This window comes from Rhinopithecus roxellana, chromosome 11, assembly GCF_007565055.1.
Source record: "Rhinopithecus roxellana isolate Shanxi Qingling chromosome 11, ASM756505v1, whole genome shotgun sequence".
NCBI lineage: Eukaryota > Metazoa > Chordata > Mammalia > Primates > Cercopithecidae > Rhinopithecus > Rhinopithecus roxellana.
Genome location: NC_044559.1, coordinates 21,093,117 through 21,119,686, shown reverse-complemented (window position 1 = coordinate 21,119,686; position 26,570 = coordinate 21,093,117). Strand labels below are relative to the sequence as shown.

The following is a 26,570-nucleotide window of genomic DNA, read 5'->3' as shown; positions in this document are numbered from 1 at the left end:
TGCAGAAAAGATTCCCATTTCCCCACCGAGTTCTGTTGTCTCCGTATAAACAAGAAGCCAGAAGGTTTTGTTTTTCTTTTCCAGTGAACTTTCTCCTGGAAGCAAAGGAGAAGCTGTGGGAGATCGAGGCACAGTTTTGGCTTTTGGAGGCTGTTTTTTGGTTATTGGGGTCTCTTCAAAGCAAAATGGGATCAGGATGAAGGGGGGAAAGGCATGGGCCATAAATAAATAAGGAAATTTGCCCCGATTCTACAAATGCATCTGATGGAATGAGGAGGGTGGGGCTGTGAGGGGTTCGGGGTAACTCCAGGCTGCTGTTAGGGACACACTTGAGCTGGTTCATTCCCTGGAGTGCCCCGCAGCTGGGTCTAGGGAGAGGTAGGCCCAAGCACGTGTTCAGTCTAATACCAGCTCACACTGGAAGCCTTCCTACAGGTTTGGTTGCCCTGATCACAGCCGAGCTGCCCCACCAGGAATTAACCCTGGCTGGGCAAAGGGTCCATTTTCTCAAGCTTTCGGAGGCTGGTTGAGAGAACTCCTAGGGATGGGGGAAGGATCTCCTTCCTTCAGTTTATGGGGGAACTGGGCACCCCTGTCCAGTTTTTTTATGCTCTCTGGAAGGCAAGGCCGGCTGAAACCCTGGAGGGAGAACACAGGTATATTCTCGACCCTGGCCCCCTGCAAGGGTAACTGAAGTGATGGTGAGAAAAAATCTCAAAGGGCCAGTGAAGCCACAGGTGGAGAAGAGGCTTCCTGATCCCCCTGAACCAGACCTGGAGATGGAACACCTCATCGAAGAAGTCCACTGTCTTACAGTAGAGACTTTGCTGCAGGACGCAGGGCCAGAAGAGGTTGAGAGGCTTGGACCTGCGCACAGCCTCTGGGAGTGCCATGGCCTCAGGTGCCGTGTAGTTGCCAATGAAGAAGTGATAGAGCTTCTTTTCCAGCTGTCCTTTGCCACAGTCACCCTGTGTCTCTTTTTCCAGGTCAGCTTCTGCCTTTAGCATCCGTCCTCCCCCTACCACAATGATAGTCAGAGACCAGCTTTGGAGAGAATAAAGAGAGGTGCAGGGCTGCTAAGCTGGCATCCAGTGTGGCAAATGACACCCACCATGCTCGGGATCCAGTACGTTGGGGAAAGGACAGCAGAAGGGGGTGCACCTGAGTGAGAAGTGTAGCTGGAAAAGTGGCTGGGTTTCTCTATGCCACCAAGTACCCATTTCCGTGGGACAGAGACGTTAGTCACTCGGGCCTCGAATTTATACAAGGTCTTTTCTCCAAATAGTATAAAAAAGTGGCAGCCATGGCGGGACCACTATTGTGCAGGATGTGGATCAAAGTTGGACATTCCCACACCTGTCCCTGTTAGTGCTTTGGCTGCAAGATGGTCAGGCCAGGGGCTCCTGGGAATAGGGGTGCTGGGTCTTAACACGGTTCCCTGTCAGCATTCTTGTAGATCCTCTGCTCATATTCAAGTACAGACTGGATCTGGGATGCAAAAAGAATTACACCCAATCCAACATTTGCATTGTCTCTAACTCAGGGTCCACAGCATGTTCTGCCGCCATCTTGGCCATTCATGGTGATCCAGAAGTAAACTGCAAGGGATCAGTCCCTAAACCCAAATAACAGCTTTACCAACAGATCCCAATGGTATGAAAGCAAACCAGCTTCCCGCTGAAATTCTGTTTCCTCTGTACTGTAGGGCTTGGCTTCCTGGCAGGCTGAGCACGGCTCCCACGAAAGCCCATCTTGTCCCCAGAATAGGGCTGGCAGATGCCACCAGGGGTGTGAACGTGAGGGATGCCCTCATCTTAGCTCGAGGGCCCACATGCTCTATAAGACATCAGCTTTTTGGGGTAGGCTGGCGTGGTCTGAGGGGACATGTAGGGAATACTCGCTAATGAGCGCTGGGGCATTCTTGAGCATCTCATAGAAGGAGTCCAGTGTCTTACGGTAAAGACTTCGTTGCAGGACGAAGGGCCGGAAGAGGTTGAGGGGCTCGGCCCTGAGCACGGCCTCCGGGAGTCCCATGGCCTCAGGCACCTTGCGGTTGCCAATGAAGAAGTGGTAGAGCTTCTTCTCCAGCAAGCTCTTCTCCAGGAAGAAGAGCAACTCGTGCAGACGAGCGTCCAGCTGCCCCGCCTTCCAGTCGGCCGCCTGCCGGAGGAGTAGGAGGTGCAGCAGGGCCGTCTTCAGGTGGTAGCTGCTGAGCCCGCTGGGGCCGGTCAGGCGGCTCTGCTTGGAAAGCAGGAAGGCGGCTATCTGCAGGCAGCTGAGGTGGCAGGCGCCCTCGGGCAGCGCCTTCAGTGTCGTCCTGAGGAAGTGTCGCTCGTAGACAGCAAAGGACAGGAGCCAGTCTGTGCTGGAGGCTGGGGTGCCCTCAGAGGGCTCCCTGGGAAGGTGGGAGACAAAGTACAGGTCCGAGTCATCACACTGGATCACAGGAATCAGGTTGAAGGGCATGAACTTTCCTGAACGGAACTTGATCTTCAGGGACCCCGGGCTGTCCAGCTGGCCAAAGGCCAGGTCGAACTCGTACTTGTGGGCGATGCCATGCCAGGCTCTGGTGAGGGCCGTCTGGAACCACTTCATGACTTGCATCGTGTCCAGGTACAGGGAATCTGTGGCACACAGCAGGTTCTCCATGTCGCCGCAGGGAGGTGCCATGCTGTTCCTGCCATGCAGGAGACACAGCATGTCTTCCCCAAGCTTGGTCTTGCCACAGATGCAGCTCAGTGTGTCCCCGTCAGCGCGGACCACCTTGATCTGGCCATAGCCCTGGCGATCCAGGGGCACTGAGCGGCCAGAGCACCAGAGCTCTGGGTGGAAGCGGTAGGGCTCGGGGGGTGTGAAGGGCACAAAAAGGTGGCACAGCAGCGGCCTGTCCACCTGCCAGTTCTCATACATGCTGTCCACGCCAATGAAGTCCTCCACCTCCATGTCGGTGTCCCGGTTGCAGAGGCTCCTCAGGGCTTCCAGCAAGTCATCTACAAAGCCTTCCAGGAACTCCCGGGTACGGGCTGCATCGGCCGTGGCCCCCCGGATGCAGCGCTCATAAAAGTGGCCAAGCGTGGCCTTGTTGGGCAGGCTAAGGCCCTGCAAGGGGGCGCCCCCCAGCCCAGGCAGCTCATCCTCCTCACCGCCCAGGCACTCAGGTGAGGGGCCCTCCTGGTGGTCCTGCCGCCACACCTCGATCATCAGGAAGAGGATCATGCAGAGGGTGCTCCAGAGGTCCCATGTCACACGTGTCTCATTCTGCTGCCTGCCTTCCTCCGCCACCTGCTCCAGTGCCTCCTTCTCGGCCGCCAGCCGAGCCACCTCCTCCTCTAGGCGCAGCTGCTCCAGCTGCAGCTTCTCCTGGTGCGCCTGCATCTTGCGGATGATCTCCTCCTCGTTCTCAGGGACCGTGGCGTTCTCCCGCGGGAACAGCAGCGGATGGTTGATAATGGCCGTCACTACCACCAGACACACGCGGAACAGCCCCATGGCCATGGTTGGAGCTTTCCTGGGAACAGAGGCAGACAGATGGTTATACCAAACCTCCCTCAATGCCACTTCGTCCCTGGACCCCGCACTAACCTCAGCCCCTCAGGGCTGATTAAGATCTTAGTTCTCCCACCTAACCCATCGAGAGCTCCCTGCGTCTGCCTCAGGAGCTTCAGTCTAGCCATGGAAGAGCCCCAAAGGCCTACCCTGGGGTAGACATCTGTTTTTGTCCTACCCAGACATTCCCGGATGGCAGCAGCACGGCACTGTTCCTGGGGACCAACCCTTTTCTCCTACCAGTCCTTATGGCCAGGGCAAGGATATACCCACCTCCAAGCTCCTGGGGTGGGCTCAAGACCCAGACCCAAGACAATCAGACATTCTGCCGCCCAGCTACAGCTAGAGCGATTGGTTCTGGGGTGAGCATTTGATCCAATTCGGACCAATGAGAGACAGATGTAGGGTGTGTTGGGCCCAATGGGAAGAAAAACTCATCCTGTTGCTAGTTTGGTTGCTAGGTTGCTGAGGGAACAGGATTATACCTGCAGTGGGCTCTCGCAAAGGGAGCCCGCCTAAGAAAGACACCAACATAGAGGAAAGCAGAACCCCCCCCCCCCCACACTCAGCTCTGCTTGAAGGCATTGCTGTCTGAGCTCTTTAGTCATACTAAAGAAACCCTTTTTAAGTCAGTTTGAGTGGCGTTTCCACCACTTGAAATCAAAATAGTCCTGAATAAAATATCCCCTTCTCTCCCAAGTGAATGTCATCTTCCTGCAATACAGTAAAGCCCAGTGGTTAAGGGAGAAAGGGCTAGGTTCCAAACCAGCACTGTTAACTGAATAGCTGTGTGACCCTGGGCATGTTAACACACCTCTCTGAGCCCTGGTTTCCTTACTGCACAAGGGGAAAGCAATAGTATCTCACAGGGTCACGGTACTGATAGATGCAATGATACCTGCAAACTGCATGGCCCAGTGACCAGTGCATAGCACATGTTCACTGAACGATAACTTTCGGAAGTAGATTGGAGCCCTTATCCTCCTCTTCTGTAAACATCTCCTTCTGACCTGGAAGAGCTTACCCCAAATTCAGACACACTCTCCTGGCTTTTGTCTTTCCCCAGGACAATATTGGTGACGACCAGAGAGCAAAGAGTCACTAGTTTCTGCTCACCAGGCATCTGAACTTTAAATCTGACTTCTTAGCTGTGAAAGGAGGCACCCTGTTCCCCTAGGATAAGTGAATTTTTAAGCCTCAAGTGACTTTTGGAGAAAGGCTAATCTCTACAATCTTTGCAACTCAAAGTGTGGTTCATGGACCAGCAGCTGCAGTATCTCCTGGGAGCTTGTCAGAAGTGCAGAATCTCGGCCCCACCCACACCTACTGAATCAGAATCCACATTTTCATACCATCCGTATAAAAATCTGAGAGGCACTGTCTTACGCTGCAAGCCTTACTTACACCCTCTCCTCGCCTCAGCAGGAACCCTGGGACTTAACAATCTGCTATTTCCACACTTAAACTACCCCCCTCCTCGCTTGGGACCTCCGCGAAGGAAGCAAATGGCCAAATGCAAATCAGTTGAGGTCCTGAGGTTGTTGAGAGCACAGGGCTCTTTGTACCATGCCCTGGTGCACGCCAACACTGGCTGATAGGAGCTACTGTGCCAGCCTGAGCCCCATTCCCTTTGGCTTGAGCCCCGACCTGGAATTTGCACAATGAAATTCTTGTCCTAATGGTGCCTAGGACAGGGATTTGTTTCCAGGTAGATACCTCTGCAGGTTGTCCCTAGCAAGTGGCAGGATGGAGATGGACTGAGTTGGCTGCTGGTCACGCCTAGACAAAGCTTGCTGCTCAGATGTGACTCAGACATTCCACCCCATACACAACTGGACAGGTCTGCAGGAACTAAAAGGGTTGGCGAGTGGAGAAGGTCCGTCCTCCACCCTGAGGATTCTCAGTGTGGGCCTCAGAGGTGAGCTCTGAAGCGCTTACAGGTTTCCACTGGAGGAGGAAAGCGGGGACAGGATAAAGTGGAGGAAGTCACACTGCAAGGTGGGTGGGGTAAGGAAAAAGTACAGGGGGCAGCGAGCCAGCTTTCCTTCCCCAAGCCAAGGAGCAGCTTGCTGGATAGTGGCAGAAACAGGTCAGCTTGGTTTCTACATTCGACAAACATCAACAGAAAGTTTTGCCAGGAAGGGTCCAAGGCATAACTAACTGCGAGGCTGGGTGATTAACATGGTGAGAATGTTAACACAAAGGTGGAGAGTACTCATAGCAGAATATCAGGCAGCAGCCAGTTAGGAGATAATTTGGGGGGTTTTAGGGTCCTTCAAGGCACCTGGATCACAGGCAGCCACCTCTGGACACAATGGGCCTTCACCAGTCACAGTAATAGCCCAGACAACCACCTACCCAAGTTCCGTGTCAACTCAGGGCAGGATGCCACGAACAGGGGAGTGGGGCCGTGGCCAAGCCCTATGGTTGGGAACCCTCCCTGTGTCTACGCCACACTTCACGGTGCTACTTGCTACATCCTCATTCCTGCCAGAGGAGGAAGAGCTGTAAGAGCCTCCTTGTATTGGCGCAGGGAAGGTTCAGAACTCCAAACCAACTGAAGGGACCAACTCTGTGTGCAAGGGGAAAAGAGGATAGACTCGAGAGGAGACAGACCGGCTCAGAACCCAGTATGTGCACCTACTGGAGGTGACTTGGAACAAGTCACTCCACTTCTCAGAACCTCAGTTTCTTCATCTGCAACATGAGAATAATCATATCTGCTGTTATAAAGCTTAAACGAGATAATGCACGTAAAGCACTCAGCAACATGCTTGCCCCTGAGCAAGTTTTCTTATAAAAGAAACTGTGATGGGATGGAAATATGCAGATGACCCTGCCTGCTGGGGTTCAGGGTGGAGTGCGCTGCAGACACCCCTACAAGGAACTTTGGCAGGAGGTAGGCAGCGAATAGTAGCACTGATAATTGTAGGATTATAGACAAGACTCAACAGAAGCACCAGGGAAACAGGGCACCAGCCCGGGGAAGGACTGCAAGGAAAGGGGGCCTGGGCTGTAGACCCAGCAGACCTGTGTTCTAACCTTGAGTGACTATGAGTGGATCACGCAGCTTCTGCGCTCCCACGCTTTCCCTGTGAGAAGGAATTAATAACACTCCCTCCTTCACAGGGATGTTGGGAAAGGCGAGTGAGATCATATACCTTGGGTGCTTAGCACCGTGCCTGGCACAGGGCAGGCTCCTTCTCCTCAGCATCCACCTGCTTCTGCTTTCTCACCTGCTGAGCACAGCAGCCCTGCCCGAGCCCCAGGCGCAGGGAGTAAACACACGCTCAAAAGTGCTCTGAAAGCACAAGATGTTCCGCTGCTATTTCTCTTTCTTGGCACACCCCTGAGTCCGCCCTGGCCCCCAGCAAAGGGGAGAAGACTTCAGAGCCTGGGATCCTCCTGCAGGTTAGGGGTTCCCTCTGACTCACTTTCTGACGTAAACCATCTTCCCACTTCCCCGGATCAGATCCCAGCTGTCATTTGGCTCCTCGTTAAACTCTGCACAGGCTGGCTCTGTCTGCAGCACCCTATGGGACAGGACAGGCTGAGACAGAGAATAGGGCTGTGGCCGCTCAGGGCCCACTAGATGGGGCTCAGTTTGAAGCCTCTGCTACTTCCTCCTCCCAAACCCAGTCATAGAAACACCGCCCTGGGGACCCCAGGGGTCAGAAGAACCTCCTGCAGGCCAAGGGGATTCCAAAATAAACCTTAAAAACTAGTTCATGCCATGATGGGAAGGAGGAGCCGACAAACCCCGTTATACCCTCCTCCCGCTGGAATTCAGGCACAACTGACCAGCATTAACATTAAAACAGAGATCCTAAGAGTGACAAAACAGACTCTGTAGCAATAAGATATCGAATTTCAACGCAATATAGCATCACATGAGATAGCAGGCCCTGAAAGAAATCAAAGTATTTTACCCCAAAATATAATTTCTTGGACATATTTTGAAATGGCCCTGCAAAGCTGTCTATTGTCGGGAAAATCTATATTCTGTACAGAATTTCCTTCCCTTTCCAGGTCTCTTCCTGATCCAGGAGAGATTAACTAAGAGTCTGGCACCTTTTTAGGTCTGACAGACATGTACCATCTCCTCTCTCTGAAACCCACTTCCTGGGACTTCATCTACATAGTAAGAACCGTGGTCTCCATGTCCCTTATCCCAGACACTCCTTTCTACTGATTCCAGGTCTTTAGATAATAACTTACTTAACTCATTCAACCAACTGCCAGTCAGAAAATCTTTGAATCCACCTGTGACCAGGAAGTCACTCCTTGCCCTCACTTCAAGTTGTCCCATCTTTCCACACCAAACTAACATATTCCTTACACAAGCATTGATGAATGTCTGCCTGTAACTTCTGTTTTTTTTTTTTTTTTTTTTTTTTGTGGGGGGGTGCTGGGGGAGTAAGTCTTATTCTGTTACCCAGGCTAGAGTGCAGTGGAGTGATCTCAGCTCACTGCAATCTCCATCTCCCAGGTTCAAGCAATTCTCCTGCTTCAGCCTCCTGAGTAGCTGGGACTACAGGTGTGCCCCACCATGCCCAGCTAATTTTTGTATTTCCAGTAGAGACAGGTTTTCACCATGTTGACCAGGCTGGTCTCGAACTCCTGACCTCAAGTGATCTGCCTGCCTCGGCCTCCCAAAGTGCTGGGATTACAGGCGTGAGCACCTGGCCTGCCTGTAACTTCTGTCCCCCTAAAATGTGTAACATCAAGCTGTAACCCAACTGTCTGGGGCACATGTTTTCAGGATCTCTTGGGACTGTGCCTCACGCCTTGGTCACTCAGAAGGGTTCAGAATAAATCCCTTCAAATATTGTATAGAGTTGACTTCTCCACAAAGGGGAAGGAAGCAGGGCATTCTGACATTCAGAGACAGGACAGGTAGTGAGGAGCCTCTCACAAACCATGGATACGTGTATATGTGTGCATGTACTTGCACATACCAGCACATGCCTCCCCAAAGAGTCCCCTACTCCCAATTCCAAGGATGTCCACCTCTGCCTTGGCCCAAAGTTCTCACCTCTACCAGGCTCTCCCACACCTGTGGTCTGAGACATCAGCCGGTGGGTTTGGCTTTGAGAATAAACGTGTGTCACTAGGCGGGTTTTTTTCTGTCTGCTTGCCAGGAAGCCGGCAGGAAGCCTGCTGAATTCCTCTCCACCTCCCCCCTTGTCCTCAGAGAGGGGCAGCCCATGCAGTTCACAGCTAAAATTAGCCTGGCAATGCTGGGGTCACGGGGCGACAGGGGCTGAGGGAAGACGGAAGCTTCTGGGTGGCCCGGACAGAGGGCTGCAGGTGGCTGGCCAGGACCAGTAGTTTACTCAGACCCTTACTCTGAGGCTGGCCAGAAGCCAAGACCCTGGGGGAAATCCAAGACAGCTTCCTTCCTTCACTAAGGTCCCTCACTCCTGGGCAGCACTCCCTACCATCGCTTAATCCAATAAACACCACAAAGCATTGTCTAACAGCCATAGCTCTCCCCTTTCTCAAGCCCTCACTAGGATGTACTGGGCACTGCACACACTGACCACTGTAACCTTCTAAGAGGTGGGTGCCATCCCTGTCTTGCAGATGGGTTAACCAAAGCCCAAGAGAGAAAGTCATTTTCTAGCCACAGGACTAGAAAAGCCATAGCTGGGCTGAGATTCAAGCTCATTCTCTCTGTCTTTGCCAGCAAAGTTCAAGTTTTTCCACTGTGCTACATGTACGGAGCACATACTGAGTTCGAGGAACATGCTGGATGCTTCAGGGCCTGCGATGATGAGTATGGCCTGACCCCTGGTAGCAAAAGCATTACAATCCATGTGGGAAGGTAGACAGCCACTACGTATGGAGTCCCCAGACAGAATGAGATGTGGGGGACAAAAGGCACTTGAGCTACAGGCTGCAAAATGCAGAGAAGGGGGGGAGCTTCCTTCCTGTTCTCTGAGGGCCTCTCCTTGTGTGGCACTCTCCCTGCCCTCACCTGTTGGGGAGATGTCGGGGTGCAACCCCTTGGCTCCACCTTCACCTCCTCCTCTCCTTCCAGACAGAATTCCTACAACCAACCAGGAATAGTAGGAGCCTGTGTCCGGCCCCACAACTTGTTCATCACACCGCTTTTGCCCCACTGCCCACCTCCTCCCACCGAGAGTTGGCTGACCATAGCCTTAAGCAGCAGGGGTCAGGGTTGCAAGGATGCCGAGAAGAAGAGGAAGCGTGGCAAGCCCAGAGCCGCAAATGCACCCTTTCCACCTACTTTCCAGGACCCATTTTCTTGGCCGCCCAGTATTCCTTCTGGGACAGTGGTTCTGAACCTGCTTAGCAGCAACAGTGCCACCTGGCAACTTGTTAGAAATGCAGATTTTCACAGGTAACCTCAGACCTGCTGATCAGAAATTCCACGGCTGGGGCCCAGCATCTGTGTCTCAACAAGTCCTCTAGGTCATTCTAATGCCTGCTCATGTCTGAGAACCATCCCTTCCCAAATCAGGCATCCTCTGGGTAGGAGGGTGGGGCTCCTGCAGTGTTGCAGCAGCCCACATCCTGGAAATTGCCAAGGGCTTGCCCAGCACGCAGCCTGACAGATGCAATTAGCTCTGCTAATTACAACAGCAAAAGAAGGCCTGGCCCTGGCGTCACGTTCAGAGCCAAAAGGAGCAGCTGATAGGTTTCCTTTACGAAATGGAATAAAGGACTGGCTGACGGCAGGGGAGGGCACTTTTAGCCCACGCCTTGGGGGTGACTTGGGTCCCTTTCATTCTCTAGGTTCTGGGTCCTCCAAGAAAGAAGGAGCCAAGGGAGACCCAGACTGCCATGAGTTTGGGCTGAACTCCTACTGTATCCTGGCCTTGTGCTGCAGTTTCTTAGCCCCAGCTTATGAGGTACACAGTTGTTGGGGGAAAATCAAGCCAAAAGTTTAAGCAAGTCAGAATACAGAGTTGAATTTGGGTTTCTTTATTTTACAGAGGTAGAAACTGAGGCCTCAAGAGGAGACATGCTAGGCCTGGAGGGTGGGTGGAGTGGAAGAGGCAGGCTGGGCATCATCCCGTGGACCCTCCCAGGGAGCACCTGGCAGTGATTCCAGCACAGAACAGGGGAAGGGTGGTGAAAGGTGAAGATGTTTTCATGACTAGCCATTTAGGAAGCAGGTACCTGATACCAGGCAGGATGCTAAGTACTCTGCATGTGTTTTGTTATTTAACTGTCACAACCTCATTTAGGTAGTCGCATTAAAACTCTTACAGATGAAGAGACTGATGTTCTGGGAAGGTCACTGGGTGGCCTCTAGGATTTCTGAGTCTGTGGTGCATGACTGAATGTGAGCAGCACCTAGGCTGAGTCTGCCCCTCCCTCTGGTCTCCTTCCACCCCCTCAAGGGACTGATGGAAAACTGAATGAGTCCCTTCTCTTCCCCTGCCTGGGGGCACCTCTGCAGCATCATTGTCAGTGGTGACCACCAAAACTATCCAGGTCAGCTGTCCCCCGAGCTTCCCAGGCCTTAGAAAAACCGGACTATGAGGAAGGAGCATGAGCTCTATCCTGAGTCTTGATTTTAGAGTTTGGAACCCATGGGCAGGCGGTCTGAGCCATCGTGAAACTCTCCTCCCATGGCCCAGTCTACCTGTCTTACCCCAGATTCTGTGCTTCTCTCTAGCAGGGCTCATGCCACACGCTGGAGTGACACCAGCTTCCCAAAGCACAAGGCCAGCTCAGGGCCCCTTCTCCAGGAGCCTGTCCCTGGATCTGGCCCATCTTGCCCTTCCTGGAACTCCTGCAGGTCAGGTCACCTTCCTGCTCTTTACTATGTCACCCACGAGTCCCTGCGTTCCTACCTACAGTTCCAGCATGGTCAAGAAGCTGAATGTTCTCCTGCAATCCCCAGGGTACCACGGGGCTGGGCACACTGCAGGCTCCCAACATGGAAGTAGGAGCTGACTTATCGTACATTGGGAGGAGGTGGCTGGAGGCAGATAGAGCTGTGGGAGTGACATGTCTCCACCAACTCCCTCCTTGTTGCCTAACTCAGGACAGAGGACACAGCACAAATGGCTCAGTAACACTGGCTCTGAATGTGTCACTGCTCTGCCTGATTGGCTCCCATTCTTCCAGGACAGTGGGAGAGGAGAAAGGCCTTATCCCAGCAAGTGCAAGGCCACAGAGCTGCTCCTACCAGGGCATCTCTGGCTGGGTCCCTCTTCACTTGCACTCCAAATGGGGACAGGAGAGGGAATATAGGGGGGCAGCTGAGCAGACTGGGGCTGGAGGCTGGGCCCTGGAAGGGGAGGGAGGGACAGGCAAATAAAGGAAGTGAGGAAAGAGGAAGGAAGAGGACCAACAAAAAATCATTGAGAAAGTAGGTGGAAAGGGTGCGTTTGCAGTTCTGGGCTTGCCGTGCTTCCTCTTCTCGGCATCCTTGCAGCCCTGACCCCGTGCAGTCACCTGACCCCTCTCCCACTGAGCAGGACCATCATGTTGGCCAGCTCACCTTCCCCAGACCTGCCAGCCTGTGGCCACTGGTCTCCTTCCCTTCCTCTCTCCAGACACCTGTCTCGAGGACCTGGGTTGTAAAATCAAGTCTCTGGGAGGGCCAGCCCGCAGTGGGGCTGCGGTAGACAGTGAGAGGAGGGGACACTGGTCAACTGGATGGCACATGCTTCGTCTGAAGGAGTGAGTCCCCGTGCCACACATTCTGTACACCCAGAATGGCAAGATCTTTTTTTCCTTAAGAAAAGCCACTAATCTGGACTTTATCAAAATCCTCTCATTTTTAAATGTTGGCTGCTATTTCAAAAATTCTTTAAAAACCATGTGAGCAACACTGGGTGCAGTGGCTCACACCTGTAATTCCTAGCACTTTGGAAGGCTGAGACAGATGGATCGCCTGAGCTCAGGAGTTCGAGACCAGCCTTGGCAACATGGTGAAGCCCCGTCTCTACCAAAAATATAAAAAAATTAGCTGGGCGTGGTGACCCATGCCTGTGGTCCCAGCTACTCAGGAGGCTTAGGTGGGAGGATGGCTTGAGCCTAGGAGGCGGAGGTCACAGTGAGCTGAAATAGTGCCACTGTACTCCAACTTGGGTGACACAGTGAGACCCTGTCTTGAAAAGAAGAGAAAATGAAATAAAATATGTTAGTGGCCACAACATATTTTGTGGTCTGCAACCCCCCATGAAGCGTTCCTCAAGGTAACCCCTAACCCAGGACTCTCCTTACTCCTACCCCATCAGCAACTACTCAGCAAACCCACTATTTCCTCTGAGTCCATGACTCCCTGAAATACCGGCTCCACCTTTCTCCCCAAACCTAGGCCTGACTCTACTCCTGTGCCTCCTCATTGGCCCCAGCAATCACACTTGGAATAATCCTAACCAGCACTTATGAGGGCTGACTCTGTGCCAGGCCTTGTAGGAGCTTAGTGTAAATGCCAGAGCAGATTTTCTTCCTTCCCCACGGCCTCTGCAAGGACTAGAAGAAAAGAGAAAGAGGCTTTGTTGGGTTGGCATCCTGGTAACTTTTTTTAAGTCCCTCCCTCTTCCAAGAGTGAGTCTTGAGGACACTTAATGCTTTGGGGTGGTGGGACCGGGCACCCCCTGAGTCCAGCCAATGTGTGCACATGCGGACAGCAGAGGCTCACCTAAGCCAAAAGGCCTAATGGTGCCGCACTAAGGAGCACTTGGTATTAGAGTAAGGTCTGTGGGCCCCAGGAACCCTGACTGTCCCTCCCTAACCCAGGGGAGAGCCCAGACTGACTGAGTGGGATGCTGGGCTCAGAAGCACCCAGGGGTCAGTCTGGACCTTGGTGAGGTGGGGCAGCAGGACAGACAGCAGAGAGGAGAGAGCTCCAGCCCAGTGCCCACCTGAGGTGGCCCTACCACTGAGCCGGTGGGGAAGGACACACGGGGCAGGAGCTGCCTTGTTTGCTCCAGTGGGCCTCTGTTGTCTGCATGTGAACACGTGGGCTACACTCACAGGAGGTGCTGCTCACACCCGTCCAAAGCATTAAGTGCTCTGAAGGCCCACTCTCAGAAGAGGGAGTGGTTTCAAAAAGTCACCAGGATGCCAACTCTATCCTCAGGACTGGGTCATGGGGGTGGTCTGCCAGCCAGCAGAGGCATAGGAAGGACAGAGGGCTGGACTCTGCCGACTCTGGGTGGGCGAGCCACATCCTTCCTGTTCCCGCTCCTCCGCCGGCTGAGCAGATGGAGAAGGCAGGGAAGCCATCCTCTCCCAGGAACGACAGAGTGCCCCTCCGTCCAGCCAATCTGCCTGCCTCCCCCAGCAGGACATCACAGAAATCACAGCATCTTGGGACAGACAGACAGACAAAGGCCTGATCTCTATGGCTGGGTTGTGGAGAGGACAGTGAGAAGAGATTACAAGGAGTAAAACAGTGGCAGAGACAAGGAGGGGGCTCCCCTGCAACCCCTGAGCTCTGGCCCACACCTCCTTTTCTCCCACCCATCCCCTCCAAGGCATCTCAGATACATTCAACTGTGTGGGTTGAAATGACAGCCCTCAAAATATACGTCCTCGCGCTAATCCCCAGCCCCTATGAATGTGACCTAATTTGGGAAAAGGGTCTTTGCAGATGTGATTAAATTAAGGATCTTGAGATGAGATCATCCTGGATTACCTGGGTGGGCCTTAAATCCAATGACAAGTATCCTTATGAAGTGACAGGAAAGAGAGAGACAGAGGAGAGGTGAGGGGAGATGGAGGCCGGGATGGGAGTGATGCTGCCACAGCTGAGGGTCACCTGAGCCAACAAGAGCTGGAAGAGGCAAAGAGGGACTCTCCTCTAGGGTATCCGGAGGGAGTGAGGCCCTGATACCTTGATCCTGGCCTCCAGAACTGTGAAAATAAATGCCTGCTGTCTTAAGCCCTCCCGGTGTGTGGCAACTTGTTATGGCCACCTCAGGAGACTACTGCAGTCTCAAATTGCAATGCACCCTCCTCTCTCCCAGCCAGCTCCCCTTGCTGACCTTCCTCTTTGCTGGAGTATCTCCAGTCTCCCCAGCCACCTCTGACCTGGCCTTTGCTCTGCACCAAAGCCCAGGGATTCCATGTGAAATGGAATCTCTCTTACATACTGGCCAGCATAGCCCTTTGGGTCAGCTTGTCTGAGCTCTCCCTAACACCCCAAAACCCCCAGTTAGCTCCCCAACCCTGCACGTCTCCCCTCCCCATTTCAATAGAGTCTTGTTTCCATGGGACACAAAGTCAGCGCTTTAAGAATGTTCAAGGCCTGGCCCAACCAGCCTGAGAAGTCCTCTTGGTTCCCTCTCTGCCTGGCCCGGCCACTTCAGATCATCTCCTGTCCCCCAGATACCTCCTGCACCTCCCCACCATTCCTGGAAACATCCATGCTTCACCTCTGTGGTGGCCAAAACCCTACCCAACTGACCTCACAGCAAGCCCATCTCAGAAACCACTTCCAAGGAGCCTTCCAGGATCCCAAGACAAATCCCTTTCTTCTAAGGGATAGAAGAACAGGGAGGGAGCGGGACATAGGAAATAGGCCTCACTAAGCACAGCCAGGCCCCTCATGTAGGTCAGGTGGTTCTGTAGATGCACTGGCACACAGCAGGCACCCAACCGTGGCTGGTCCCATGTGTCTCTATCCTTGAGTTATTGCATTTAACCCACGCAGCAACCCCGGCGGGGGTGGGGGGGGGGGCGCCCATCAGCCTCACGTCCCTGGCAGGAGCCCAAGGTGCTGAGAGGTGGGGCAATGTGCCCAAGGTTGCACAACAGCCTGGCTCCAGGCCCCGTGTCACCCTGGTGTGCCCGACGGCTGCCTCTGTCCTTGTCTTGCCCCGTCACCTTCCTCACTGTGAGCTCCTCCAGGGCAGGGGCAGGGTCCTGTTTGTCTTTGCATTCCCCTGAGCAACTGGCATAGGCCTGTGCTCCGTGCTAAGGACACACACTATCCTGGGGGCCCACAGCTGACACCACGCATTGGAGGCACTGCTTTCACAAGAAAGCTCCCCACAAATGCCCGCCACTTGCAGGAAGGATGCGTCTCCCACAGCCAGCCTGCGGGGGAAGGTCTCCCTTGGCCACCAGGATTCCCACCTCCGGTTTCTATGCCTGAATCACAGTCCCAGCAATGCACCCTCACCACTTCCTGTTGTCCTACATTGGCTTGGTCTGGGCTCGTATTCCTCTGAATTTCCTGTAGCCCTGTGGTTGCATCTCACCCACAGGGTGCTGGTTTGGAGAGAGCATGAATACCCACCTCAGGGCAGGACATGCCAGAGTTCCCAACAGTCGTCCCCTTTCTCTCTCTCCGCCCCATGATCTACACAGCCCCTGCCTCCAAGCAGAGCCACAAACGTTCAGGTAAAACCACACTTTCTCGGTGGGGCAGGGAGGGGAGGCTGCACGCGTAGATGCAGACTCCGCACAACAGCAGACACACTGACTGAATGGAAAGGGGAAGGGACTGGAACAGAACCCAGGAGTAAACACAAAGGAAAACAAGGAGGGAACAAAGCCCTCCCTTTGGCCACTCCCAGCCCCCTCCCACTTTCCCCCTTTCACCGAGAAACTAGGATGGATGGAATTAAATAAAGGGCCAGCACCCAGCAGCCACCTTCCTTTTGACCCCTGGATGGGAACAAAGAGAGCCCAGCTTAGAAAGACACCCTGCCTCTAGGAGATGGGGGAGGATGAATGCCCCAAGGCCTTGTCCATGGCCTCGGAAAGGCTTGTTCCCCACCACAGCCTCCCCACCCCACTGGTCTCTTACCCACGTCCTGGCTTCCTGAGATTCTGGGCCCCACACAGCGAAAGAAATCCCAGACTGTTCTTCTACCCCAGTCCCCTGCAGCTTAGGCGGTACCTGACACAAAGCCTGGGCCCCAGCTGGGCTGGGGAGGAGGGGAGGGGAGACGAGGGGAAGCGCTGTGGGCCTCCTGTACGCATACACACACGCGCACACACACACACACACACACACACACACGCACACACTCTCCCTGAAAAGATCTAAAAACCCCTTTCATCTCAATAAAGGGGAACAGTAACAGACACAAAGACAAAGGGGAGGCCAACCCAGTTGTAAAAAAATTAAGAGCGTCTTTGCTTATGCTCTGCTGCAGGGATCTGGGCTGAACAATAGAGCCAGGCCTCTGCCAACCCTCCCACACCAGTTAGTCAGAGCAAACCAGTCCTCCTCCTCTCTGGAAAGCAGAGGGCCCACATGGAAAGGCTAGGAACAGTTAGCAAAATTGCTCCCAGAATTACCTATGACGACTCAGAGTCACACTCCCTACGAATTGCACAAAACAACCCTACTATGACATCATTTTCTAGCCACAGGGACGGAGCATAAGGTGTGATGTGGGTGCTCCACCGAGGCTGTGCTGGCACCCAGCAGGTGTCCAAATAAAGCCTGCTGAATGCATGGACCCACACTCATATGTGCATCAGTCAGACTGAGGTGGGCAGCAAACAGCCACTGATAGTATCAAGTTCACATGAGCTCATTTCCACTCCTAAGGTCATGGAGAAAGAAACAGCCCAAAGCTCATCAGCTAAGAAGAGCTTAACAGTTTGCAGAGGCTTAGAGAACCATTGCTAAGGAGTCAAACTCTGCAATCTGATGGCCTGGGTTTGAATCTCGGCTCTACCACTTGCTATGGCAATAGTGTCCAATTTACAGCCTTGTGGACCATCTCACAGTCACTCGGCAGGGCTTGGTAAATGATACTGCTGTTGGCACTGGTACTGGTGCTATGGTCAGGTCTCCCTCTGGATTTGTTAAATCGTCACGGTTGCATGTTAAGGAGTCCTCTGGGAAGAAGTGGGTGAACGACATCCCTGCAGCTCCTCCAGAAGCCTGGGGAGTATGACTAAATTGTCTCCTCCACCTCCTTGTCTTCTAAAGGCCCCAGGAGCTGACACAGAGGAAGAGGAGGAAGTTTGGAGACCTAGGAAGGTCAGCAGCACCCTCCCTCGCTCCTCCAATCTGGCATCATTGACACTGGCAGCTCTTCCATTAGCTTCTGAGTACCCAGCATTGGAAGAGGGTAGATGCTATAATGATGAATGCTTGCTGAATACATGAATGGAGTTAGGATTGGGATAAGAACCTCACTGCCTTTACTCCCAGGAGCAGGAATTTGAAATTCCTGGAGTGAAGTGGGAAGCTCTGGATAAAGTAACTTCTATATTCTTTCTTCCTGGGAGGCACGCTGCAGTCAGAAAAGCAAAGTGCTAACAGTGTAAGTGCCTTGGAAAATGTAAGCAAAATCCCTTCCAGACGTAGCCCTGGAGACAGAGATGGCTGCAGCCCCGTTTGGTCTGGACTGGCCTTCATCTAACTGTAGGCGGACTCACTGCCAACGTTTAGAAAATGGCCCAGGAATGAACCCTGACACGTTTGTCTGACCCTCAGCTGCCTTGCTGTGGACATCTCCTTTCTTGCTCAAGCTTCTTGTAGAAATGGATGATAAACAGAGGATTACAGGGTAAGAGAAGGAGCAGAGAAGTAATTCGTCTTTCAGGAGAAAACTGGGCAAGCCTCAGCGCCCTGACACACCACGGGAGGGTTTAATAAATTACAACTACTGCATCCCATTTATTGAGGCTTAAGCATTGTGCAACAATGCTTTACATGTATCATTCTCACATTAAGCCTCTGAAGCAGGCACTTATCTCCATTTTACAGAAAAGGAAACTGAGGCATAGAGGTGAGGCCACCCACCAACATCATAGAGCCAAGATTTGAAGCCAAACCTATCTGACTTTCAAGCCTATAATCTTCCCATGAAGCCATGAGCTGTGTTGCTCAGTGACCTGGCATCTGTGAAACATTAGGCATGTACCTATGGACTTTCCTCGCTGGACTGTTTAGGGGAGGGTAGGTGACAATCTAGATGAAATGTGGCTATGAAGCAGGGAGTTAAACCTAATGAACTTATGAGACTTCTTCTACCAAGATTCTGTGAGTGTGGCCTGGGTTATTTGAGATAAAAGGAATGGAAAGCCTTCTCTGCAAAAAAGGGAGTGACGGCTCTCTTGACACTGGCAGGTAGGTATGTGTTGGGGTGAAACATCAGGAAGTGGCATGAGTACATTAGGGACATTTTGGGGCAGCACACAGGGATAGGATCCAGGCAGCCCCCTGCTCTCCTACCCTCCAGCCCAGGCATGCGGCACCCCTGCCTTCTTGGGAACTTTGGAACAAAGTCTCAGCAAACAAAGGACGCGTTCATAAACTTCAGGCGGGTCCCCTGATGGCTGCTAAGAGGCTATTGAAGCCGGCTCCCATGAGAACAGTATGTTATGAGCACATGCTTTTGCACCAGCGGGCAGGGCCAAAATAATGACAACACCTTCCCTGCTGCTTTGATACAGGAGGAGGGGGCAAAGGTTGGGGGGACTCCTGCATCAGCTTCAGGGAAATGAAAGGAGAGAAAGCAGTAGCAGCCCAGGGTAGCATCCAAGCTGAGCCCCTCTTCTCAGGCAGTGAGCGTCCCACTGTGTTATGCACCTGGAAGCGAGTCATTTGATAATTGTGGGCTTTGTATTTTTCCTAGGGACTTCCAGCAGAGAATTGCAAAATGCTCTGAATATTATCAGGAACTGGTTGTTACTGTGCCCATTAAACAGAAAAGAAAACTGAGTGCTGGAAGGGAAAGCCTTTCCTTCCTTTCATCCTCAGATAGCTCAGGCCACACTCACAGAATCTCTTGGCAGGAGTCTCCGAAGTTCACTGGGTCTGCTAATATCAGAGTGAGTCACAGCAGGAAGGGACCAGAAGGCTCAGGCCTGGAGTTGGTGGTCTCCTTGCTGTCTTCTCAGTTTTGACACTTAAACTTTGTGGGATTCTTTATGCCATCTGTATGTTTTCTGGGCTACGGTGTCCAGATGCCTGAGGTGGGAGAAAGAGCCTAAGGATCTGGGAGAGAGCAAATCTAAGTTCGAATCTCTTCTCTGTTGTTTTCCGTTTGGGGCAAGTCCCTCTGAGTCTGTTTTTTCACCTGTAAAACTAGGATAATACCCACCTTGAAGGCCTGTTGTGAGGAGGAGAAATAAATATGTATAAATCCCTAAAATGGGGCTTTGATCAGTAAATGAAGCCACTATTTTTTTTTTACAAGGCCATTCTACTTATATGAACAATGTCGTATCCATAACGGTGGATTCAGGACCGGATTTGTAAATAGAATCATAATCTGCAGGTTAATGATACTCTAATTTTCATTTATAAACCTGAAAAAGCTAGGTGCATACAAGAATTAGGGCAATGACTTTAGCCATTGATACCCTGGACATCAGAAAAGCACCTGAAGTTATGCCTAGTTGCACAAAACAAAAACTTTAATTAGGCGCCTTCAAATGGAAGGACAAGGCGATTCCTGAAACCTCTAGAGAGAGACCTACTATATCATCTAGTTTTTTATCTTTTGAGACGGAGTCTCGCTCTGTCGCCCGGGCTGGAGTGCAGTGGCCGGATCTCAGCTCACTGCAAGCTCCGCCTCCTGGGTTTACGCCATTCTCCTGCCTCAGCCTCCCAAGTAGCTGGGACTACAGGCGCCCACCACCTCGCCCGGCTAGTTTTTTGTATTTTTTATTAGAGACGGGGTTTCACCATGTTAGCCAGGATGGTCTCGATCTCCTGACCTCGTGATCCGCCCGTCTCGGCCTCCCAAAGTGCTGGGATTACAGGCTTGAGCCACCGCGCCCGGCCTAGTTTTTTATCTTTCTTCAGGGCAGGGAGTCCTCCCTTTCCTGCCTCCTTCGTCTCCTGTGCTGATGTTTGGCAGCCCTTGCTTAGGAGGAGCAGCAGGCATCACCAGATAAGATGTGGCAGAAACCACAGGTCACCAAGTTAAGAGCATCAGAACTGCTGAGTGACCTCAGCCTTGTAAACAGTGCCATCCCAGGGACAAGGTGGACATCCATGGCTGCCCCCTCTGACTTCACTCCCAAATTAGCAAGTGTATCTCAAGCACATCCAACTAAAAGCATTCCATGAATTTAGTTTAACTCATCTACAATTCCACAGGGAATGCTAAGCTGAGTGAGGTGAACTGTGAGACAGGATTCCTATCTCCAGTTGGTCCTGCCTCTTGGGGCAGTGGATTCCATACACTCTTCCTCTCCATGTGCATTTCATCATAAGGCTCCACGAGGCCACTGAATCCCTGGCATGGGCCGTGCATAACATAGATGCACAATGGCTGCTTGATCAATGAGGCCCCTGTAATAAGGATGTGAGCATCCTATTTCTCACTGTCTTTTGTGGGGAGGCTGAAGAATAGAAAGTCACTTTTCTGATGGCCCCAACACTGCTCTAGCCTGCCCTTCCCCTAACCCTCCTTACGGATCCAGACTGCAGGAGGCCCCCTAAGGAGTCTCGCTCAGAGAACTGAAGGAGACAGCAGCTGTCAGCACTGGGCTCTCTGACCCAAGGCCTAAAGACACACCACCAACAGACACAGCCCAAATCTGAAACTACAGCGCCTCCCTCCTCTCTTCACCCTCCCACTAACTGGGCCCATCCTCTCCCCAGCCTCTGAGAAGCATACCTCTGAACATTACACCTTCTATGTCTCTTCCCTTCAACATGCGTCTTACACTTGAGGCCGATTTTTCACCTCCCCGTCCATCTTAGGGTGGAGGCGTTGCCCTGAGCAACAGTGATGTCACTTGCGGGGTGCTTCCATTTCACTGATGTCACAGGGTGAGCCTAACGGATAGAGGGGGGATGTACTCTCTGTGGGAAAATGTCACAGGTCCTAAACTGTTGAGGAGGGGTCTGAAGGCCTCTTGGGCACTCCCAAATGACCCCTTTCCTCTCCCAGAAGAGCTCCTCACCCTTCCTTCCTCTCTGGATGCCTGTTAGAGCTCAGGCCTCAAATCTGACATTCCCTCTGCCAGAGTCAGCCAAAAGATCAGGACGAGCAGCTCCAAACAAACTGCTGGAAAGAGCACTGAGGATAGATGTCCTCCCCGTCGAGGATAGATGTCCTCCTCATCGAGGATAAATGTCCTCCCCGTCGAAGATAGATGTCCTCCCTGTCTAGGACAGTCTAGGCCCCTACAGCCTTGTCCTTTGTCCAGACCTCAGAGGAGGGAGCAGTGACCTGATGGGAAAGCTGGGGCCCAAGTTGGCAGAGAATGCAGACCTCAAATTGACCTCTGCTGTCCCGAAGAGCGCACACTGGCCAGATTTCCAGTCTGCACCAAGCACAGTGCTCAATGCCTTCTGCGCATTGTCTGGCTCAACCCTCCCCACAGCCCTGAAGGTCATCCCCATTTTACTGATGATGTTACTGAGACTTGAAAAATCAAGGCACCTGCCCAACTACTGAGAACGCCCAACAACTGAGTGGTGGAGCCAGGATTCAACTCAAGTCTGTCCCACTTCAAAGCCCATGCAGTCACACCTCCTTGGTTCTGGGCACCTGGAGATGCGGCTCACTAAAGACGAGCCGTGAAGTTCCTGGACAGAGACCAGAAAGTGCCCTTTAAATCCAAAGAGGTCAGCTGAGCAGGGCAGGTTGCCTGAGGCAGCCAAAGCAGGCACCGCTATAGGAATGCTTTACCCCCTGGCCTACACAGGGGATGCAATAACTGGCCAGCCTTGGCCCAGCCTCCATGCTGATTAGGGATCATGTGTCCTTGCTCTATGCTTGGCTTTCTATTGATCCATCCAGGTTACCTGATCATCCTCTTGATTTGCATATAGCATTTACTCTCATTGTCTGGCTCTACAACCCTGAGATTGTACAGTAGTTACTGAATTTACACACATGCAAATCTATGTCTCTGGGAGCTAATGCTTGCAAAGCACTAAACAAATAGGTAAATAAAATAAAAAAATTACTACATTATGAAAGGGGAAAGGGAGAAATGCTACCAGGATTTCTCAGGGAAATAATGCCCTTGAGGCACTGGCCAAGGAGATGCCCACAGCCAGGCTGACCTGAGTATCCAGTCTACCTGGCAGGTATCTTTCTGCTGGTGAGAGGGCCGCAGAGGTAGACAAAGCCCTGCACTACTGGGCATCACTGCCCCTCACCCCCACCCCGTGGTCCTCCTGCCTGGTTCTGACTCCAGCTTTGATAAGCACAGTCCACCTTCTGGTCTTTGGTTTCCCATATGGCTTGTCCAGGACACAGGGAAGAGACGACATTCAGTCAGTGTGATGTTTGCAAAGTCTCCTTGCAAATTAATAAACCAGCATTCTGACTCGTACACCCACTTCTGGGAGCTTTCTCAGGGTGAATCAGTAGCTTGAGTCCAAACCACTCTGAAAATTATGGAAATCGGGTTTCTGAGTGGGCACAGCTAAGAGCCATCCCCTGGGACAGGTGATGTGATCCAGGTAAACACCACCCTCTGAGCAATCTGCTGGGCACCAGCTGGCCCCTCCCAGGAGGCATCTTGACTTCCTCACTCATGAGAAGCCTATTTTGTTTAAAGTGCCTATTGGCCGGGCGCGGTGGCTCACGCCTGTAATCCCAGCACTTTGGGAGGCCGAGACGGGCGGATCACGAGGTCAGGAGATCGAAACCATCCTGGCTAACACAGTGAAACCCCGTCTCTACTAAAAAATACAAAAAACTAGCCGGATGAGGTGGCGGGTGCCTGTAGTCCCAGCTACTCGGGAGGCTGAGGCAGGAGAATGGCGTGAACCTGGGAGGCGGAGTTTGCAGTGAGCCGAGATCCGGCCACTGCACTCCAGCCTGGGCGACAGAGCGAGACTCCACCTCAAAAAAAAAAAAAAAAAAAGTGCCTATCGACAGGGCATAGTGAAATGCTCAGTTCCAGCTAATTAAGCGCTCAGCTGTACAGTGTGGAAACTAAGCGATCATGTATATGGAGCTGTGAAATGGAGTTTCAGGAAGGGTTCCTGGAAGAACTTGGGAAGGGCATTTGTGGGTGAACAGGACTTCAACAAGGAAGCAAGAGACCACAGATGGGGATCAGGGGTTTGGAAGGTTAGGACAGTTGTCTCACCTCCTTCCACTCGCTGTCTGCCTAGGTCAGGACCCTGCGTGCAGCCACCGCCGTTTCCCTGTGAGCCACACCTAGGGGCACTTACTCATCACCCTCATGCCAGGCCCCAAACTGGATCTGCCACCTCACACCGCCCAGAGATTAAGGAAAGTCACTTGATTCTTGGGCCAGGCTCCCCATCAGTCATCAAGGCCCAGCTTGCCTTTTTCTTTCCTCCTCTTCCTCCTGCCAGATGAATCCCCTCCTTCCTCCACCTGGGCTGAGAACAGGTATTTCCTCCTTTGAAAAAGAAAGAAAAAGGCAACTGTTCTTCCCCCTTTCCCACGAGGGTTCCCAATTAAATTAGCTGTTTAAGCTTAAGTTGCTTCTTGGTCTATGAATGTCCAGTGATTGAGACTCACCTTCCAGGCTCCAGAACACTTAACATCCCTGTGCCTCAGTTTCCTCATCTGTGAAACGGAGTTAACAATACCTAACTCATAGGGCTACTGTGAGGATTAAATGAGTTAATACAGGCTAAGTACTTTTGGGGGGGAAAAAAAAAGCCTGGCCAATGTTAAGCCCTAAATAGTGGTTGTTTATCAGGGCTGCTGTGAATGGTGGGCCAAGCAGTGTACTGCTCAAGGCACCTGGCTGAGGGGTGAGGATAAATCCAGCTCACATGCCACTTGCCCAGCTACATGGCTTGGCTATGTCCACTCAAATAAGGCCAGTATTTCTAAGAGGCATCAAGTCCCATCCTCTTGCCAAGACGGAGCACCTTATTCTAATTCATGCGAAGGACTGAATAGGCTAGCAGCAGTCCTGGAGGTTATCATGAACAGTTCTCAGCAACCTCGTGGCTCTGTACTCCTCCCCAGCAAGACTAGATGAGAGAAGGGTCCAGGATGGCTGGTGTCATCCATAATAAAGTCCTTCTCAGCTCCCAGAACACTTGGAGCACCCGCCCCTCCCAAGCAGATTCTCCATTAAAGCCCCACAGGCTGCCGTGCCACCTCATCCCTGCTGGGGCGGACTCTCCACTCCAAATATGGAACCTGAGTCTTGGACTCTAAAAGCACCTTCTCCTGCCCAGTTATTATTTTTGGGGGTGGGGGCAGGGGGGCGTGGGGGGGGTAGGTGAAAGACAGGGTCTCAACTCTGTCACCCGGATGGAGTGCAGTGGCATGATCCTAGCTCCAACCAAATGATCCCAGCTCTAGGCCTCGAACTCCTGGGCTCAAGCAATCCTCCCACCTCAGTCTCCCAAAGTGCTGGGAAGACAGGCATGAGCCACCCAGCCCAGCCTCTTTCCTGTTGATGGCCACCTGTCTCTGCTGACAGCTGTGAAAGGAAAATACAACCTCAGGACCCCAACCTCAGGATGCCAAAGGGAAAAGTTAAGCTTGGGAACTGAGCCATGCAAAAAACAAAACCGAAAACTGCGTTCCTTTTGTTGCCAAACAGATAGCTATAATTTCACATGCTTACTTTATCTTATGTAAAATGTAGATTTACCGAGCATGAGAAGAATGCACCCAGGGAGAGCAGAGTCAGTGTAACTACTTCATGGTTACCCACAAGTGGAGAAAATCTGAAGGCAGAATGGCCTGGAGCAGCAGCAACACACACGGAATTAGCAAACAATGAAAGCCACTTAGGCACGTGGGCTGGAGAGAGGACTCAAAAACACAGTCTATTCTGTTCTCATAAGGGGGAAAGACAGTAATCCACTTTTCTGATAATCTATTTTCAGGGCTAACCTGGGCCTAAAACTGCACCAACCACAGATGAACTTTAGCTGGCAGTCAGATAGACTCGGTTTGTAAAATGCAAGAGCCCTGGGTCATATCCAACAAAAAAACAAGAAAATAGAACGTGACCCCAATTTAGATCCAAAAGACCAGAGTCCGGATGGCGACCAGTATCTAGTACTCTACTATTTGTGAAATGAGACCAATATCTGGTACTCTACTAGTTGTGAAATGGTGCTTTTCTCACACCAGGAGAAGGGCAAAAGGCAAAATGAGGTCCCTGCCTGGTTCCGTAAAATATTTTACCTTCCTGGTCGGCGGCTATTTTTTTTTTTTAAAGAGAAAGCGTTTTGGATGGGGAATCCGGCCCCGGAACTCCTTGAGTCTTCACCTGGCAGCCAGAATGGCGAAGTCACAGGGATGGGGTTGAGGGTGGGGTTAGGGGTGAAGTGGCAGCGTTATTTGCAGCCTCAAGAGCAAGTCTGCACAGCGTGAGGTCTGGTCCACTAATAGTCCCGAAAGAGAAAGCGCCGGGGACTTTATCAGGCCTGAAGCAGCCCCCTAACTTCACTACCAGGAACCGAGAAAAAACAAACTTCACTCTCATTCCTCCCTTACAGGAAGGGAGGGAAGGGGAAGGGGAAAAGGGGGCAGCAAATGAGCAGGGCGACCCCGCTTTCCTTTCTGCGGTAGCGCTCTGCTCAGATGTGAGAAGTAACGGGTCACCTGGGCACTGCAAACAAAAACGTGGTCCCGCTCTGGGCTCCGAGGCTCCGCGCGCCTCGAGGAGGAACTGCCCGCAGCCTAGATGGAGCGAGCGCCCGCGACGCATCCCCCCGCACGGCGGGAACGAGACGCGTGACCACGGGGAGACAATGCGCCCGCCTGGGCATGCGCGCTTTAAGGGGGTCTCCAAAGTCAGCCCCCACCCGGGGGCCGAGCAGGCGCCAGCGATCCCCACACCCTCCTGCGCCCCCACTCCCGGCAGCCATCTCCGGCACAGCTCCTCCGAGCTCGCGGTCTCCATCGCGCCCTTCTTCCTTTAGTACACTAGGCTGCCCCGGGACTTACGATTGGCCTGGGTCCCCGGTCCCGATCCCCGCCGCGGGAAGACTGCTGCAGCACAGGCTTTGCGCGCGGGTCGGGGGCCGGGGTGCCGCAGCTTGTAGGCGGCTGCGTCGGAGCTTGTGGCCTGGCACTTAGAGAGGCGCGAGCGGCGATGCCCCCGCTGGCTCCCGCCTTCTGGCCTACAGCGGCCGGCTCTACAGGACTTCAGAGTTACTCATTTCCTGGATGTCACAAAAACTTTTTCCTCCT

At 52.6% G+C, this 26,570-nt stretch overlaps 1 protein-coding gene across 1 annotated transcript; it reads right to left on the bottom strand.

Moving 5' to 3' along the window:
- Nucleotides 1–1,655: 1,655 nt before the first annotated feature.
- Nucleotides 1,656–26,570, bottom strand: ITPRIP (inositol 1,4,5-trisphosphate receptor interacting protein). The gene is given in 3 exon segments (XM_010356222.2): nt 1,656–1,870; nt 1,873–3,508; nt 26,325–26,570. Coding segments are annotated over 2 exon segments (1,647 nt in total). The 5' UTR covers nt 3,496–3,508; nt 26,325–26,570; the 3' UTR covers nt 1,656–1,846.